Source organism: Salmo trutta, chromosome 28 (assembly GCF_901001165.1).
Source record: "Salmo trutta chromosome 28, fSalTru1.1, whole genome shotgun sequence".
Classification (NCBI taxonomy): Eukaryota; Metazoa; Chordata; class Actinopteri; order Salmoniformes; family Salmonidae; genus Salmo; species Salmo trutta.
The window spans coordinates 14658096-14674493 of record NC_042984.1 but is presented as its reverse complement, the minus strand read 5'-3'; the positions used below and the strand labels follow the sequence as shown (position 1 = coordinate 14674493).

At 44.2% G+C, this 16398-nt stretch overlaps 1 protein-coding gene across 2 annotated transcripts in view; it reads right to left on the bottom strand.

Annotated features, from left to right (window-relative positions):
* LOC115165580 (inter-alpha-trypsin inhibitor heavy chain H6) overlaps nucleotides 1-16340 on the bottom strand; it is a 41109-nt gene extending 24769 nt beyond the window's left edge. For both annotated transcript variants that reach the window (XM_029718780.1, XM_029718781.1), the window contains exons 1-3: nucleotides 15545-16340; nucleotides 12004-12039; nucleotides 8982-9136 (exon numbers count right to left, since the gene is read on the bottom strand). In XM_029718780.1, the coding sequence (XP_029574640.1) occupies nucleotides 8982-9136; nucleotides 12004-12039; nucleotides 15545-15667 (314 nt within the window). In that variant the 5' untranslated portion in view covers nucleotides 15668-16340. The remainder of the gene's footprint in view (nucleotides 1-8981; nucleotides 9137-12003; nucleotides 12040-15544) is intronic.
* Nucleotides 16341-16398: the final 58 nt, after the last annotated feature.

Sequence of the window (16398 nt, the reverse complement as noted above, 5' to 3'; positions counted from 1 at the left end):
TGAAAGAGCTGCAAAATCTGGACCCATACAAATCTGCTGGACTAGACAATCTGGACCCTCTCTTTCTAAAATTATCTGCCGCAATTGTTGCAACCCCTAATACTAGCCTGTTCAACCTCTCTTTCGTATCGTCTGAGATCCCTAAAGATTGGAAAGCTGCCGCGGTCATCCCCCTCTTTAAAGGGGGAGACACTCTAGACCCCAACTGTTACAGACCTATATCTCTCCTGCCCTGCCTGTTAACAAACAGATCACCATTTCGAATCCCACCGCACCTTCTCCGCTATGCAATCTGGTTTCCGAGCTGGTCATGGGTGCACCTCAGCCAAGCTCAAGGTCCTAAACGATATCATAACAGCCATCGACAAAAGACAATACTGTGCAGCCTTCTTCATCGACCTGGCCAAGGCTTTCGACTCTGTCAATCACCGCATTCTTATCAACAGCCTTCGTTTGTCAAATGACTGCCTCGCCTGGTTCACCAACTACTTCTCAGATAGAGTTCAGTGTGTCAAATCAGAGGGTCTGTTGTCCGGTCCTCTGGCAGTCTCTATGGGGGTGCCACAGGGTTCAATTCTCGGGCCGACTCTTTTCTCTGTATACATCAATGATGTCGCTCTTGCTGCTGGTGATTCTCTGAGCCACCTCTACGCAGATGACACCAATCTGTATACTTCTGGCCCTTCTTTGGACACTGTGTTAACAACCCTCCAGACGAGCTTCAATGCCATATGACACTCCTTCCGTGGCCTCCAACTGCTCTTAAATGCAAGTAAAACTAAATGCATGCTCTTCAACCGATCGCTGCCCGCACCCGCCCGCCCGTCTAGCATCCCTACTTTGGACAGTTCTGACTTAGAATATGTGGACAACTACAAATACCTAGGTGTCTGGTTAGACTGTAAACTCTCCTTCCAGACTCACATTAAGCATCTCCAATCCAAAATTAAATCTAGAATTGGCTTCCTATTTCGCAACAAAGCATCCTTCACTCATGCTGCCAAACATGCCCTCGTAAAACTGACTATCCTACCAATCCTTGACTTCGGCAATGTCATTTACAAAATAGCCTCATTTACATTTACATTACATTTAAGTCATTTAGCAGACGCTCTTATCCAGAGCGACTTACAAATTGGTGCATTCACCTTATGATATCCAGTGGAACAACCACTTTACAATAGTGCATCTAAATCTTTTAGGGGGGGGGGGGTTAGGATTACTTTATCCTATCCCAGGTATTCCTTAAAGAGGTGGGGTTTCAGGTGTCTCCGGAAGGTGGTGATTGACTCCGCTGTCCTGGCGTCGTGAGGGAGCTTGTTCCACCATTGGGGTGCCAAAGCAGCGAACAGTTTTGACTGGGCTGAGCGGGAACTGTGCTTCCTCAGAGGTAGGGAGGCGAGCAGGCCAGAGGTGGATGAACGCAGTGCCCTTGTTTAGGTGTAGGGCCTGATCAGAGCCTGAAGGTACGGAGGTGCCGTTCCCCTCACAGCTCCGTAGGCAAGCACCATGGACTTGTAGCGGATGCGAGCTTCAACTGGAAGCCAGTGGAGAGAGCGGTGGAGAGGGGTGACGTGAGAGAACTTGGGAAGGTTGAACACCAGACGGGCTGCGGCGTTCTGGATGAGTTGTAGGGGTTTAATGGCACAGGCAGGGAGCCCAGCCAACAGCGAGTTGCAGTAATCCAGACGGGAGATGACAAGTGCCTGGACTAGGACCTGCGCCGCTTCCTGTGTGAGGCAGGGTCGTACTCTGCGAATGTTGTAGAGCATGAACCTACAGGATCGGGTTACCGCCTTGATGTTAGTGGAGAACGACAGGGTGTTGTCCAGGGTCACGCCAAGGTTCTTAGCACTCTGGGAGGAGGACACAAGGGAGTTGTCAATCGTGATGGCGAGATCATGGAACGGGCAGTCCTTCCCCGGGAGGAAGAGCAGCTCCGTCTTGCCGAGGTTCAGCTTGAGGTGGTGATCCGTCATCCACACTGATATGTCTGCCAGACATGCAGAGATGCGATTCGCCACCTGGTTATCAGAAGGGGGAAAGGAGAAGATTAATTGTGTGTCGTCTGCATAGCAATGATAGGAGAGACCATGTGAGGATATGACAGAGCCAAGTGACTTGGTTTATAGTGAGAATAGGAGAGGGCCTAAACAGAGCCCTGGGGGACACCAGTGGTGAGAGCACGTGGTGCGGAGACAGATTCTCGCCACGCCACCTGGTAGGAGCGACCTGTCAGGTAGGACGCAATCCAAGCGTGGGCCGCGCCGGAGATGCCCAGCTCGGAGAGGGTGGAGAGGAGGATCTGATGGTTCACAGTATCAAAGGCAGCAGATAGGTCTAGAAGGATGAGAGCAGAGGAGAGAGAGTTAGCTTTAGCAGTGCGGAGAGCCTCCGTGACACAGAGAAGAGCAGTCTCAGTTGAATGCCCAGTCTTGAAACCTGACTGATTAGGATCAAGAAGGTCATTCTGAGAGAGATAGCAGGAGAGCTGGCCAAGGACGGCACGTTCAAGAGTTTTGGAGAGAAAAGAAAGAAGGGATACTGGTCTGTAGTTGTTGACATCGGAGGGATCGAGTGTAGGTTTTTTCAGAAGGGGTGCAACTCTCGCTCTCTTGAAGACGGAAGGGACGTAGCCAGCGGTCAAGGATGAGTTGATGAGCGAGGTGAGGTAGGGGAGAAGGTCTCCGGAAATAGTCTGGAGAAGAGAGGAGGGGATAGGGTCAAGTGGGCAGGTTGTTGGGCGGCCGGCCGTCACAAGACGCGAGATTTCATCTGGAGAGAGAGGGGAGAAAGAGGTCAAAGCACAGGGTAGGGCAGTGTGAGCAGGACCAGCGGTGTCGTTTGACTTAGCAAACGAGGATCGGATGTCATCAACCTTCTTTTCAAAATGGTTGACGAAGTCATCCGCAGAGAGGGAGGAGGGGGGGGAGGGGGAGGAGGATTCAGGAGGGAGGAGAAGGTAGCAAAGAGCTTCCTATGGGTAGAGGCAGATGCTTGGAATTTAGAGTGGTAGACAGTGGCTTTAGCAGCAGAGACAGAAGAGGAAAATGTAGAGAGGAGGGAGTGAAAGGATGCCAGGTCCGCAGGGAGGCGAGTTTTCCTCCATTTCCGCTCGGCTGCCCGGAGCCCTGTTCTGTGAGCTCGCAGTGAGTCGTCGAGCCACGGAGCAGGAGGGGAGGACCGAGCCGGCCTGGAGGATAGGGGACAGAGAAAATCAAAGGATGCAGAAAGGGAGGAGAGGAGGGTTGAGGAGGCAGAATCAGGAGATAGGTTGGAGAAGGTTTGAGCAGAGGGAAGAGATGATAGGATGGAAGAGGAGAGAGTAGCGGGAGAGAGAGAGCAAATTCGATGTAGTCTATCACAGTGCCATCTGTTTTGTCACCAAAGCCCCATATACCACCCACCACTGTGACCTGTATGCTCTCGTTGGCTGGCCCTCGCTTCATATTAGTCGCCAAATCCACTGGCACCAGGTCATCTGTAAGTCTTTTCTAGGTAAAGCCCCGCCTTATCTCAGCTCACTGGTCACCATAGCAGTACCCACCCGTAGCACGCGCTCCAGCAGGTATATTTCACTGGTCATCCACAAAGCCAACTCCTCCTTCCTTCCAGTTCTCTGCTGCCAATGACAGAGACAAATTGCAAAATCACTGAAGCTAGAGTCTTATATCTCCCTCACTAACTTTAAGCATCAGCTGTCAGAGCAGCTTACCGATCATTGCACCTGTACACAGCCCATCTGTAAATAGCCCACCCAACTAACTCATCCCCATATTGTTATTAATTTTTTTGTTCCTTTGCACCCCAGTATCTCTACTTGCATATTCATCTTCTGCACATCTATCACTCTCCAGTGTTAATGCTAAATGTTTTTTATTTTGCCACTATGGCCTATTTATTGCCTTACCTCCCTAATCTTACTACATTTGCACACACTGTATATAGATTTTTTTCTATTGTGTTATTGACTGTACGTTTGTTTATCCCATGTGTAACTCTGTGTTGTTTGTGTCGCACTGCTTTGCTTTATCTTGGCCAGGTCGCAGTTGTAAATGAGAACTTGTTCTCAACTGGCCTACCTGGTTAAATAAAGGTGAAATAAAAAAATAAAAACCACACACCTCACTCCCCTTCTTGGCTTACATGGCAAACCCCACGGGAACCTTTCCCCAATAGAATCTTTACCCCAGGGGAACCACACCTGTTGGCATTCTCACAAACAATCGCAACATTGTTTCAATAATATATAGATAGACATTTTCTCACAGCTCTGGTAAATAAAGCTTTTTTGAGTCCTTGCTCAAAATTCATTCTGTAGCAGCACAATGACCAAACGATATACTGTATATGAGGCTCGTGATCATATCTTTGATCATGACACTGTTGAGGAGAGAGTCCTTGTTAAACTTTGACACAAAGTAGTCTGTGATAAATAGCACAATATGTTTCATTTGAGGATTTGTTATAGTCTGTCATGGTTGTCGTAGGAAGGAGCGGTCCAAAGTGCAGCATGTGTGTCGTTCCACATTTTATTTTCACTGTGAAACTATGCAATACATACACAATAAACTAAACGAACAAAAACAACAAACCGTGACTCAGAGTAGTAACATACACTAACTCAAAATCAATCTCCCACAAACCCAGGTGGGAAAAACACCTACTTAAGTATGATCTCCAATTAGAGACAACGATGACCAGCTGCCTCTAATTGGAGATCATCCCAAACAAAACCCAACATAGAAATACAAAACTAGAACATAACAACATAGAAAAACTAAACTAGAAAAAAACCCTGTCACGCCCTGACCTACACTACCATAGAAAATAACAGCTTTCTATGGTCAGGACGTGACAGTACCCCCCCCCCAAAGGTGCGGACTCCGAACGCACCTAAAAAAAAAAAAAAAAAAAGGGAGGGTTAGGGAGGGTGACAAATGTCTATGGCAGCTCTGGTGCAGTACTCAGAACCTTCTCATCCCGCGGATCCTCCAGCAGAGGAGGCGGCTCCGGTTCGGGGCCGAAGGACCCGGACCGGGGATCATCACCGGAGGTTCTGGACTGCGGACCGCCGCTGGAGGTTCTGGACTGCGGACCGCCGCTGAAGACTTCGGACTGCGGACTGTCACTGAAAACTCCGGACTGCGGAACGTCGCTGAAGACTCCGGATCGTCGCTGAAGACTCCGGACTGCGGACCGTCGCTGAAGGTTCCGGACTGCGGGCCGTCGCTGAAGGTTCCGGACTGCGGGCCGTCTCAGGAGGTTCCGGATTGCGAAACGTCGCTGGAAGCTCTTGACTGGGAACTGTCGCCGGAAGCTCTGGACTAGGAATACGCACTGGAGGCCTGATGCGTGGGGCTGGCACAGGTGGGCCAGACTGGTGACACGCACCTCAGGACATGTGCGAGGAGCAGGTACAGGGCATACCAGGGTGGATAGACTCACTGGAGGCCGGGTACATGGGGCAGGCATAGGATATACTGGGCCGTGGAGGCGCACTGGAGGTCTCGATCGTAGAGCTGGTACAACCGTCCTGGCTGGAGGCTTACTTTCGCCCGGCAAATGCGGGGCGCTGGCATAGGACGCACTGGGCTGTGAATACGCACTGGCGACACAGTGCGCAGAGCCGACGCAGGATATCCTGGACCGAGAAGGCGAACTGGAGACCAGGAGCGCTGAGCTGGCACCACCCTTCCTAGCTGAATGCTCAACCTGGCTCGACAAATGCGGGGCGCGGACACAGATCGCACCGGGCTGTGAATGCGCACTGGCGACACATAACACGGTGCTTGCTTCGTCACTCGCTCCCCACGGTAAGCACGGGAAGTTGGCTCAGGTCTCCACCCTGACACTTTGGTCAGCGCATGCTCACAGTACACGTCCTGGTAATCCGTCTGGCCCCGCAGCCTTGTGAATGTTGACCTGTTTAAAGGTCTTACCCACATCGGCTGCGGAGAGCGTGATCACACAGTCTCCCGAAACAATCTCTCTCTCTCATGCATGTTTCAGTGTCATTTGCCTTGAAGCGAGCATAGAAGTAGTTTAGCTCTGCTTCCCTTTGTAGTCTGTAATGGTTTGCAAGCCCTGCCACATCCGACGAGTGTCAGAGCCGGTGTAGTACGATTCGATCTTAGTCCTGTATTGACGCTTTGCCAGATGGTTCGTCTGTGGGCATAGCAGGATATCTTATACGTTTCCGGGTTAGAGTCCCACTCCTTGAAAGCGGCAGCTCTACCCTTTAGCTCAGTGCGGATGTTGCCTGTAATCCATGGCTTCTGGTTGGGGTATGTACGTACGGTCACTGTGGGGACGACGTCATCTATGCACTTATTGATAAAGCCAAATACTGATGTGGTGTACTCCTCAATGCCATCGGAGGAATCCCGGAACATATTCCAGTCTGAGCTAGCAAAACAGTCCTGTAGCTTAGCATCTGCTTCATCTGACCACTTTTTATTGATCTAGTCACTGGTGCTTCCTGCTTTAATTTTTGCTTGTAAGCAGGAATCAGGAGGATAGAATTATGGTCAGATTTGCCAAATGGAGGGCGAGGGAGAGCTTTGTATGCATCTCTGTGTGTTTTATTCTCCAAAGAAGATTGATCCTAATGGTTGTCCTTCTGGAAGGTTCTCCCATCTCCACAGAGGATGGAGACAGGTTTCCTCCAGACGTGACACTTGGCATTCAGGCCAAAGAGTTTAATCTTGGTTTCATCAGACCAGAGAATCTTGTTTGTCATGGTGTAAGAGTCTTTAAGTGCCTTTTGGCAAACTCCAAGCGGGCTGTCATGTGTCTTTTACTGAGGAGTAGCTTCCACCTGGCCACTTTACCATAAAGGCCTGATTGTTGGAGTGCTGCAGAGATAGTTGTCCTTCTGGAAGATCTCCCATCTCCACAGAGGAACTCTGGAGCTCTGTCAGAGTGACCATTGAGTTCTTGGTCACCTCCCTGACCAAGGCTTTTCTCCTCCAATTTCTGAGTTTGGCCAGGTGGCCAGCTCTAGGAAGAGTCTTGGTGGTTCCAAACTTCTTCCATTTAAGAATGATGGAGGTCACTGTAGACACAGTGCTGTAGAAATGTTTTGGTACCCTTCCCCAGATCTGTGCCTCAACACAATCCTGTCTCGGAGCTCTACGGACAATTCCTTTGACCTCATGACTTGGTTTTTGCTCGGACATGCGCTGTCAACTGTGGGACCTTATATAGACAGGTGTGTGCCTTTCCAAATCATGTCCAATTAATTTCATTTACCATAGTTGGATTCCAATCAAGTTGTAAAAACATCTTAAGGATGATCAATGGAACCTGGATGCACCTGAGCTCAATTTCGAGTCTCATAGCAAAGGGTCTGAATACTTATGTAAATAAGGTATTTCAGTTTTTTCTAAAAGCCTGTTTTCGGATTGTCATTATGGGGTATTGTGTGTAGATTTATCAGGAAAAATAAGGCTGTAACGTAACAAAATGTGGATAAAGTCAAGGGATCTGAATACTTTCCAAAGGCACTGTGTATTGGGAATAGAGTGGCATTTGGGACCTACGCCTGATTACTGGAAAGAGATCGAGTAACACTCGGAAACCCCATCCGTGGCCCCTGGAGAATCTACATCTACACCCAACAATTTCCCAACCATTTCCCAATCAAACCGCACATAGACCTTAATCCCAACCATACAGTTCCTTTGCAAAAATAAGGTCCTTTGAACAAATATATTAAAATAAAAACCAACAGGGACCAACCGAAATAAACTGCAGCCTTGAAGCACGTCTTGTTTCAGACACAGAGCAGAATGGAATGTTGGGTTTATCAGGGTGGAAAATATAGCAGCCTGTATGTATGTGTAGCTGAGAGGGAGTGGGAAATGGGAACGGCTGCAATTGAGTGACCTACACACAGAACACAAGGCCCTCAGTCACACGTTGAGAAACGCCACTGAACTAAAGAAATAGAGTCGCACGGCTATTTTCCAACTGAGTTAGTTGGTGACGAGCAGGCGGCCCTGTGTCGAGTGTGTGTCGAGTGTGTGTTGTGTGTGTGTGTGTGTGTGTGTGACTGACAGAAAAAAGAGATTATGAGATTATATGCATGTTAAACTAAAGCGACATGTAAATGGGTCTGTGCGTGACGTGTGTAGGCTGTGTGTCAGTATGTAGTTGTATGTGTGTGCGTGCACATGTACCTTGGCTCAGTGCCTTTGTCAACTTCGCAGGAGAGAGAGGGGGAAGAAAACAGGCCAACCTCCTGTCATTTTTCTTATATCTTTCCGACGTACATTTATAAAGCCAGGTATTCATCTGCTTCTAAGGTCCCTCCGACTCTTCCCCCTTCTGAGCCGCTTCTGCTCCCAAACCCAACTACAGACTACGGTTCCTCGTTGGGTCTGTACTGTTGACTTTTTTATCTTGTTTATATTTCTAGTTTTTTTAAGGAGAGTGGGAGAGTGCTTTTCAGCCCTCTTAGTAATCAAATTATGTGTCTCCTCTCCACACTGGACGGAATGTCAGTTCCTGACATAATTCCTTTGAAGTTTTTATTTGGAACCACTGACCTGACTGGTATTCAGGATTTGTTTTGTTTATTTACTACCTTATTTTACCCTGCTTTTTCTATATTTCTATGTACTAATTTAATGTTATACTCTCTGAGGTGAGTCATAGTGTCTCCCGCATGTGAACAATCCCCTTCACAGTTGAAAATAAAAGTCCTTTTGATCCTGAAGGACAATAGCCTGAGTGCCAGTCTGTTTGTGCTATAATGCCAACTCCTCGTCCCTCATTGTCTAGCATAAGGAGTTGGCAAGGGAGCAGAAACAGACTGGGACCCAGGCAAGAAGGATATCATTCCAAGGGAAAGAACAATTAATTTGATTACATGCCCACTATCTGTGATGAGGTGTCTTATAAGAACACAAGAGGGGAAAGAGAGAGAGAGAGGATAATAAAGTAAACTTGACTTGAAGCGTGTGATTCTGACTCACATGGTGAAGTTGGAGATGAATGCAGCAGAGGGCAGGTCCACCTCAAAGGCTGCCTCCTTGGTGACAGCTAGCTGGTTCCACACAGAGCTCTGGATTGTGGTGTGGGCGTAGCGAGACACGACAGAACACCTCACATGGTAGTCTGTCACCTTCAGCTGTGAACACACAAGACACACCAAACCGTCAGCAAGGAACATATACATTTGATCTGATGAAATCTTTATATAGCTACCCTAGTACAAAACCAATAGCAACCTCATGAAGAGCTTTGGACTTCTTGGTGTAATGGCTGTTTGACTGACAGTTGAGAAGACCCAGGTTTGAGTCGTGGTCGGGCTCTTTTGGAATTGGAAATCCTAGTATTACTGGGCTTTTTACCCTGGCTTCAGTGGCTTGACAAGTTTATACAAATGATACAAAGCCACACTCTGCAAGATATCCCTCCCACCCCCTTGTTTACTTGGCTAATTCTGGGCCCTGCTGAGACCAATCTGGTCAGCTGGGCCACATTACTGCTAGGCCAGGACACAGACAGACAGACAGACCTGAGGTACAGACAGACAGACAGACAGACAGACAGACAGACAGACAGACAGACAGACAGACAGACAGACAGACAGACCTGAGGTACAGACAGACAGACAGACAGACAGACAGACAGACAGACAGACAGACAGACAGACAGACAGACAGACAGACAGACAGACAGACAGACAGACAAGACAGACAAGACAGACCTGTTTCTCATTACTCACTGGTATCAAAGACAGTGGACAAGCTTTCTGACACATCAGAGACCTATCACTTTAGAGTAATAATGGATGATTTATATTCTGTCACTGGCAACATTCAAAGCGTCAAATAAAGTGTTGCCTCCATTGAGATACTGTACTGTAGGGTTTCTTACTCTGTGTGGCACACAGGCTATAACTACAGATTGCAATGAGAGTGATAGGTAGATCTTCACTTGCAGCATGACTTTTTCCTAACCTAATACTAGTGTCTTTAATCATCATGTTGCTATCCATTTCCTGATGTGGCCTTGTTTTAGATTTGGTTCATTAAGAAACTGAATTCAAATATGAGTTGGTTCAGGGTTTGGTTTGATGTGGGTGTCTCTTGTGTGTGTTCGCATGTGGGAAGCGTAAGCCAAATTATTTAGCCAATTAGCTTCAGCCGGCTGGTGTGCTACCGTGGCAAAGTTGTTTTGACTTTGAAAAGCCTAGCTCTGGGGCTAGTTAGGGACAGTCAATGAACTACACAATGTAAATGGGACAATATTTTCATGTTGCACATTTTTCAGTTGTCTCATTAAATGCTTTCAATATTTTAATATGAATTTCTACAATTTGTAGTTGGTTTGAGGTTTTTAAGTCATTGTTATTTGTAGATATTGACCTTTAAAATATTGTCCCCATGTACAGTGTGTAATTTACTGATGGTCCCTCACTAGCCCCATAGGGATATTTATTGGGTGCTGCCAGCTGTGAGCAGGTGGGCAGGATTAAAACAAACCCAACCAATGGAAAACTGTTATGAGACCATTCATTGCGTGACATAAAATGTTTCCCTATCATCTCGCAAATCTCAGTTTTGATGAGACTGACTTTATGACCAAAATTATCCTATTTTACACTTTGTAGTCAATTATGACAATAGAATTTTCAAAAATAAAAGTTGTTTCCACGTAATTACGTTGAACCAACGTGGAATAGCATGGGGCATTGAGAAAAATGTTTTAAAGCAACATTTCTGCAACTCTACAAATGTTTCCATGGGGCAGAGAGAACATTTTGCAGTTTTAAAACTAATTTCGTGCAATTCTATTCATTTTGCCATGGGTCTGAGAGAAAGAAATTCAGTTTTAAAGCATATTTAATACAGTTCTAAACATTTTCCTATGAGATGGAGAGAAAATGTTGCAGTTTTAAAGCTAATTTCCTGCAGTTCTTCACATTATGCCATAGGACGGAGAGAACATTTAGCAATTTTAAAGCTATCTATAAAATGTTGCTGACAAGGGCTAGTGGTGGAAAAAGTACTCAATTACTATACTTGAGTAAAAGTAAAGATACCATAATAGAATATGAATCAAGTTAAAGTGAAAATCACCCAGTAAAATACTACTTGGGTAAAAGTCTAAAAGTAGTTTTAAATATACTCAAGTATCAAAAGTAAATGGAACTGTTAAAATATACTTAAGTATCAAAAGTCAAAGTAAAAGTATAAATTCCTTATATTAAGCAAACCAGACGGAACATTTACATTTTATTTATTTACAGATAGCCAGGGGTACACTCCAAAACTCAGACATAATTTACAAACGAAACATTTGTATTAAGTGAGTCTGCCTGATCAGAGGCAGTAGGGATGACCAGGGAGGTTCTCTTGATAAGTGCGTGAATTGGACCATTTTCCTGTCAAATTGTAACGAGTACGTTTGGGTGTCAGGGAAAATGTATGAAGTAAAAAGTACATTATTTTCTTTAGGAATGTAATGAAATAAATGTAAAAGTTGGCAAAAATATAAATAGTAAAGTGAGGTCCAGATACCCCAAAAACCTACTTAAGTAGTACTTTAAAGTATTTCTACTTAAGTACATTACACCACTGGCTAATTGAGTGCCTGTCAGCAGGGACGTAGCTACTTTTTTGGTGGGGGGACTCAACTTACTGATGAGTTTTCCTCTTGTTATATGTCACTCAATGACAGTCACTCAATTACCAAGTTAGTAAAAATGTACATGGATTGGTAAATTAGTCTAGTTAGTCTAGCCAGCGACAGTATCTACAGTAAACTTGTAGTAATCGTGGCCGAATGATCGACCTGGCACGCAGGGCACATGCCAAAGGGCCTTGACCTCCAGGAGGCCCCATTGATTTTGTTAGTCACGCGGGGCCCTAAGCCGCCACTTTTGTCGCTAGCCAGATATCCCTGATTTTAATGTTTTGTTTTGCTTATGACACATTCCACTGGGACTGGGTCATGAACAACAGGCTGTTTCATGTAGCTCATACTCACCACAGATTTAGCTGCTTTGCTCTGGCGTCTCACTCTCTGGAGAGAAAATAACAGAGAGAAAGTTAATACAAGTAATGAATCCTAACTATGGGATTGAGCGCAGCAGTAAGGAACATTTATTCACACCAGTGCCCTGACAGTAACAGATTGCTGGAGTCCGGTAGTTTGGAAAAATGTATTCTAAACAAGCTGATGCCTTCTGAACATTGTGCAAAGATTTAAAATCTTAATAGATTCATAAAAGCTTGCTTAGTAGTGACTTAAGACCACAGAGTTGCCCTAAAGCCATCATTATTCCAAAATCTATAACCTTCCACACAATGTTGTATCACTGTATGGGAAAGAAGATGATTTAAAATGTAAGTTAGTACATTTAGGTCCTTATCTATGATAAGAAGTTGTATTAAAGAGGAGAACTTGACTTGGAAAAGTGACAAAATTCTAACAAGTATTGTAGTTACCTTACAAAATCCCCTCCTTTTAAATTAATCTCCAGAATCTATGTGTGGTGTTGGGTCAATATTTCTGTTTCAAAATAAGTTGAATCGAAGCTATTCATGAATGAAGGGGTAACTTTAAATAAATGCTTTCACTGTACACAGAGGTGCAAGTTCGGTTTTCCAACAAGTCAGTTTGTCAAATTTCTGCCCTGCTAGAGCTGCCCCGGTCAACTGTAAGTGTTTTTATTGTGAAGTGGAAACGTCTAGGCCACACAAGCTCACATAACAGGACCGCCGAGTGCAAAAGTGCGTAACGTGTAAAAAGCGTCTGTCCTCGGTTGCAACATTCACTACCGAGTTCCAAACTGCCTCTGGAAGCAACGTCAGCACAAAAACTGTTAGTCGGGAGCTTCATGAAATGGGTTTCCATGGCCGAGCAGCCGCACACAAGCCTAAGATCACCAAGCGTCGGCTGGAGTGGTGTAAAGCTCACCGCCATTGGACTCTGAAGCAGTAGAAATGCGTTCTCTGGAGTGATGAATCACGCTTCACCATCTGGCAGTCCAACGGACGATTCTGGGTTTGGTGAATGCCAGGAGAAAGCTACCTGCCCCAATGCATGGAACCAACTGAAATGTTTGTTGGAGGAGGAATAATGGTCTGAGGCTGTTTTTCATGTTCGGGCTAGGCCCCTTAGTTCCAGTGAAGGGAAATCTTAACTCTACAGCATACAATGACATTCTAGAAGATTCTGTGCTTCCAACATTGTGGCAACAGTTTGGGGTGCCCTTTCCTGTTTCAGCATGACAATGCCCCCGTGCACAAAGCGAGGTCCATACAGAAATGGTTTGTTGAGATCAGTGTGGAAGAATTTGACTGGCCTGCACAGAGACCTGACCTCAACCCCATTGAACACCTTTGGGATGAATTGGAACGCCGACTGCGAGTCAGGCCTAATCACCCCACATCAGTGCTTGACTTCACTATTGCGATTGTGGCTGAATGGAAGCAAGTCCCCGCAGAAATGTTCCAACATCTAGTGTAAAGCCTTCACAGTAGAGTGGAGTATAGCAGCAAAGGGGGGACCAACTCCATATTAATGCCCATGATTTTGGAATGAGATGTTCGACAAGCAGTGTCCACATACTTTTGGTAATGTAGTGTAATTCCACTTTGACATTATGGGGTATTGTGTGTAGGCCATTGGCAAAAAATGTATTCAATTTTAAATTCAGGCTATAACACAACAAAATGGGGAAAAAGTCAAAGGTTGTGAATACTTTCTGAAGGCTCTGCATATGGCAGATGTGAATACTTTGAAAGTCACTGAGCTCTTCAGTAAGGCCATTCTACTGCCAATGTTTGTCTATGGAGATTGCATGGCTGTGTGCTCAATTGTAAGCAACGGGTGTGCCTGAAATAGCCAAATCCACTAATTTGAAGGGGAGTCCACATACTTTTGTATATATAGTGTATGTTTTGTGACATTTTTACAAATTAAATGAATTCATGTCTTGAGTCATTAAGTATTCAACGCCTTTGTTATGGCAAGCCTAAATATGTTCAGGAGTAAATATTTGCTTATCAAGTCACGTAATAAGTTGCATTGACTAACTCTGTGTGAAATAATAGTGTTTAACATGACTTTTGAATGACTACCTCATCTTTGTACACCAGTGAATTTCAAACAACGATTCAACAACAAAGACCAGGGAGGTTTTCCAATGCCTCGCAAAGAAGGTCACATATTGGTAGATGGCAACAACAACAACAAAAAACAGAAATGGAATCTTCCTTTCAGCATGGAAAGTTATTGATTACACTTTATCACTACAAAGATACAGGCATCCTTCCTAACTCAGTTGCTGGAGAGAAAGAAAACTACTCAGTGATTTCACCATGAGGCCAATGTTGACTTTAAAACAGTTACAGAGTTTAATGGCTGTGATAGGAGAAAACTGAGGATGGATCAACAACATTGTAGTTACTCCATAATACTAACCTAAATGACAGAGTGAAAAGAAGGAAGCCTATACAGAATAAAATATTCAAAAACATGCATCCTGTTTGCAATAAGGCACTAAAGTAAAACTGCAAACAATTTGGCAAAGAAATTAACTTGTCCTGAATACAAAGCGTTATTTTTGGGGCAAATCCAACAAAACACATCACTGAAACTGAATAGAGCTAAGCACAGGCAGAATCCTAGAGGAAAAGCTGCTTCAGTCTATATTCCAACAGACACTGGGAGACAAATTCACCTTCAGCAGGACAATAACCTTAAACACAAGGCCAAATATACACTGGAGTGGCTTACCAAAATGACATTGAATGTTCCTGAGTGGCCTTGTTACAGTTTGACTTAAATCGGATTGAAAATCTATGGCAAGACTTGAAAATGGCTGTCTAGCAATGATCAACAACCAACTTGATAGAGCTTGAATAATTTTTTAAGGAATAATGTGCAAATATTGTGCAATTCAGGTGTGCAAAGCACTTAGAGACTTACCCAGAAAGACTCACAGGTGTAATGATGCCAAAGGTAATTCTAACATGTATTGATTCAGGGGTGTGAGTAATTATGTAAATTAGATATTTCTGTATTTCTTTTTCAGTACATTTGCAAAACAATTCTAAAAACATGTTTTCATTTTGTCATTATGGGGTATTGTGTGTAGATGGGTTATAAAAAAATATATTGAATCTATTTTCAATGTAGGCAGTAACACAACAGAATGTGGAATACTTTCTGAAGGCACTGTATCCCAAAGTAATGTGCAGTAAAGTTACACCCTCACTTTAGTGCAAAAATTACATATTTAGTGCAAAAAGGAATGTAGCATAGTATAAGTGGGGAAAAGATGACCATGGATAAATTATGAAGAAAAAAAACATGATTTTTGAGGCTGTCTTGACTGAGTAGCCTGTTTTTCAAGAGTTTCCCATATTAGTCCAGCCCCATAGAAATATAAAATAATTTCCAATATTAATCCAGTCCCATAGAAATATAAAATAATTTCCAATATTAATCCAGTCCCATAGAAATATACAATCATTTCCAATATTAGTCCAGTCCCATAGGAATATACAATCATTCTCACCTGTAAAAGTATGTCTTTTGCTCCCTGGTGTGCTACAAATTCCTCTGAAAATCCCCGCTGGACTGAGATGATGATGAAAAAGAAAATACAACGGGTTTTTAAATCCACTTTCCCCATGGTCATATACTTTCGTCTCCGAGATGAAAAACGTTATGTTGCCAGTTGTCTCACGTTGCCAGTCAGTGAGAGCACGCCGTAGGAGTACAAGCCTCACATATTACTCAAGTTAGTTTTGCAAGGGGCATTCGACTCGTTCCCCTCCCTCCGTTTTATTTTAATCGTTATGAAACCTATGAAAAAATATCCGAAAATAAGTTGAAGTATAATTTATAACTGACAGATAATCAGATGAAAACTCAAAAGAAAATCAGTGGGCGCAAAATTGCAAGAGTTGAGTTCGGTAGGGTATCCTCGAGTGTACATAACTGGATATTTCGCGCACTGTTGCCATCAGCAGCTTGAGAAGAAATGACAAATTATTAACCCATGAATGTCGACAGTTTGATAGAAAAACATCCCAAACTCTGCTCTTGCCCCCTTCTCAATTACAAAATGGGACCCTATAAAGGACGCTATACCACACTGACATACATATAAATAGGCTACAACATAGGCCCACAAATGTAAAACAAGTATCTTTCATTTTTATAAATGACTATCTAGACATCTAGGCTCTAATGAAAGTTTGCATGATCTGTAAAACATAAAATTTATTTTAATTTCACAATTTATTTCATAAATCTAGTTCCACTTATTCAGTACAATACACTCTTTGTCTTAACTAGTGGTATTGTATACCTTTGTCACAAATGTATTTATTGTCAACAAGTTTTCTTAAAAATATGTAATCAGTA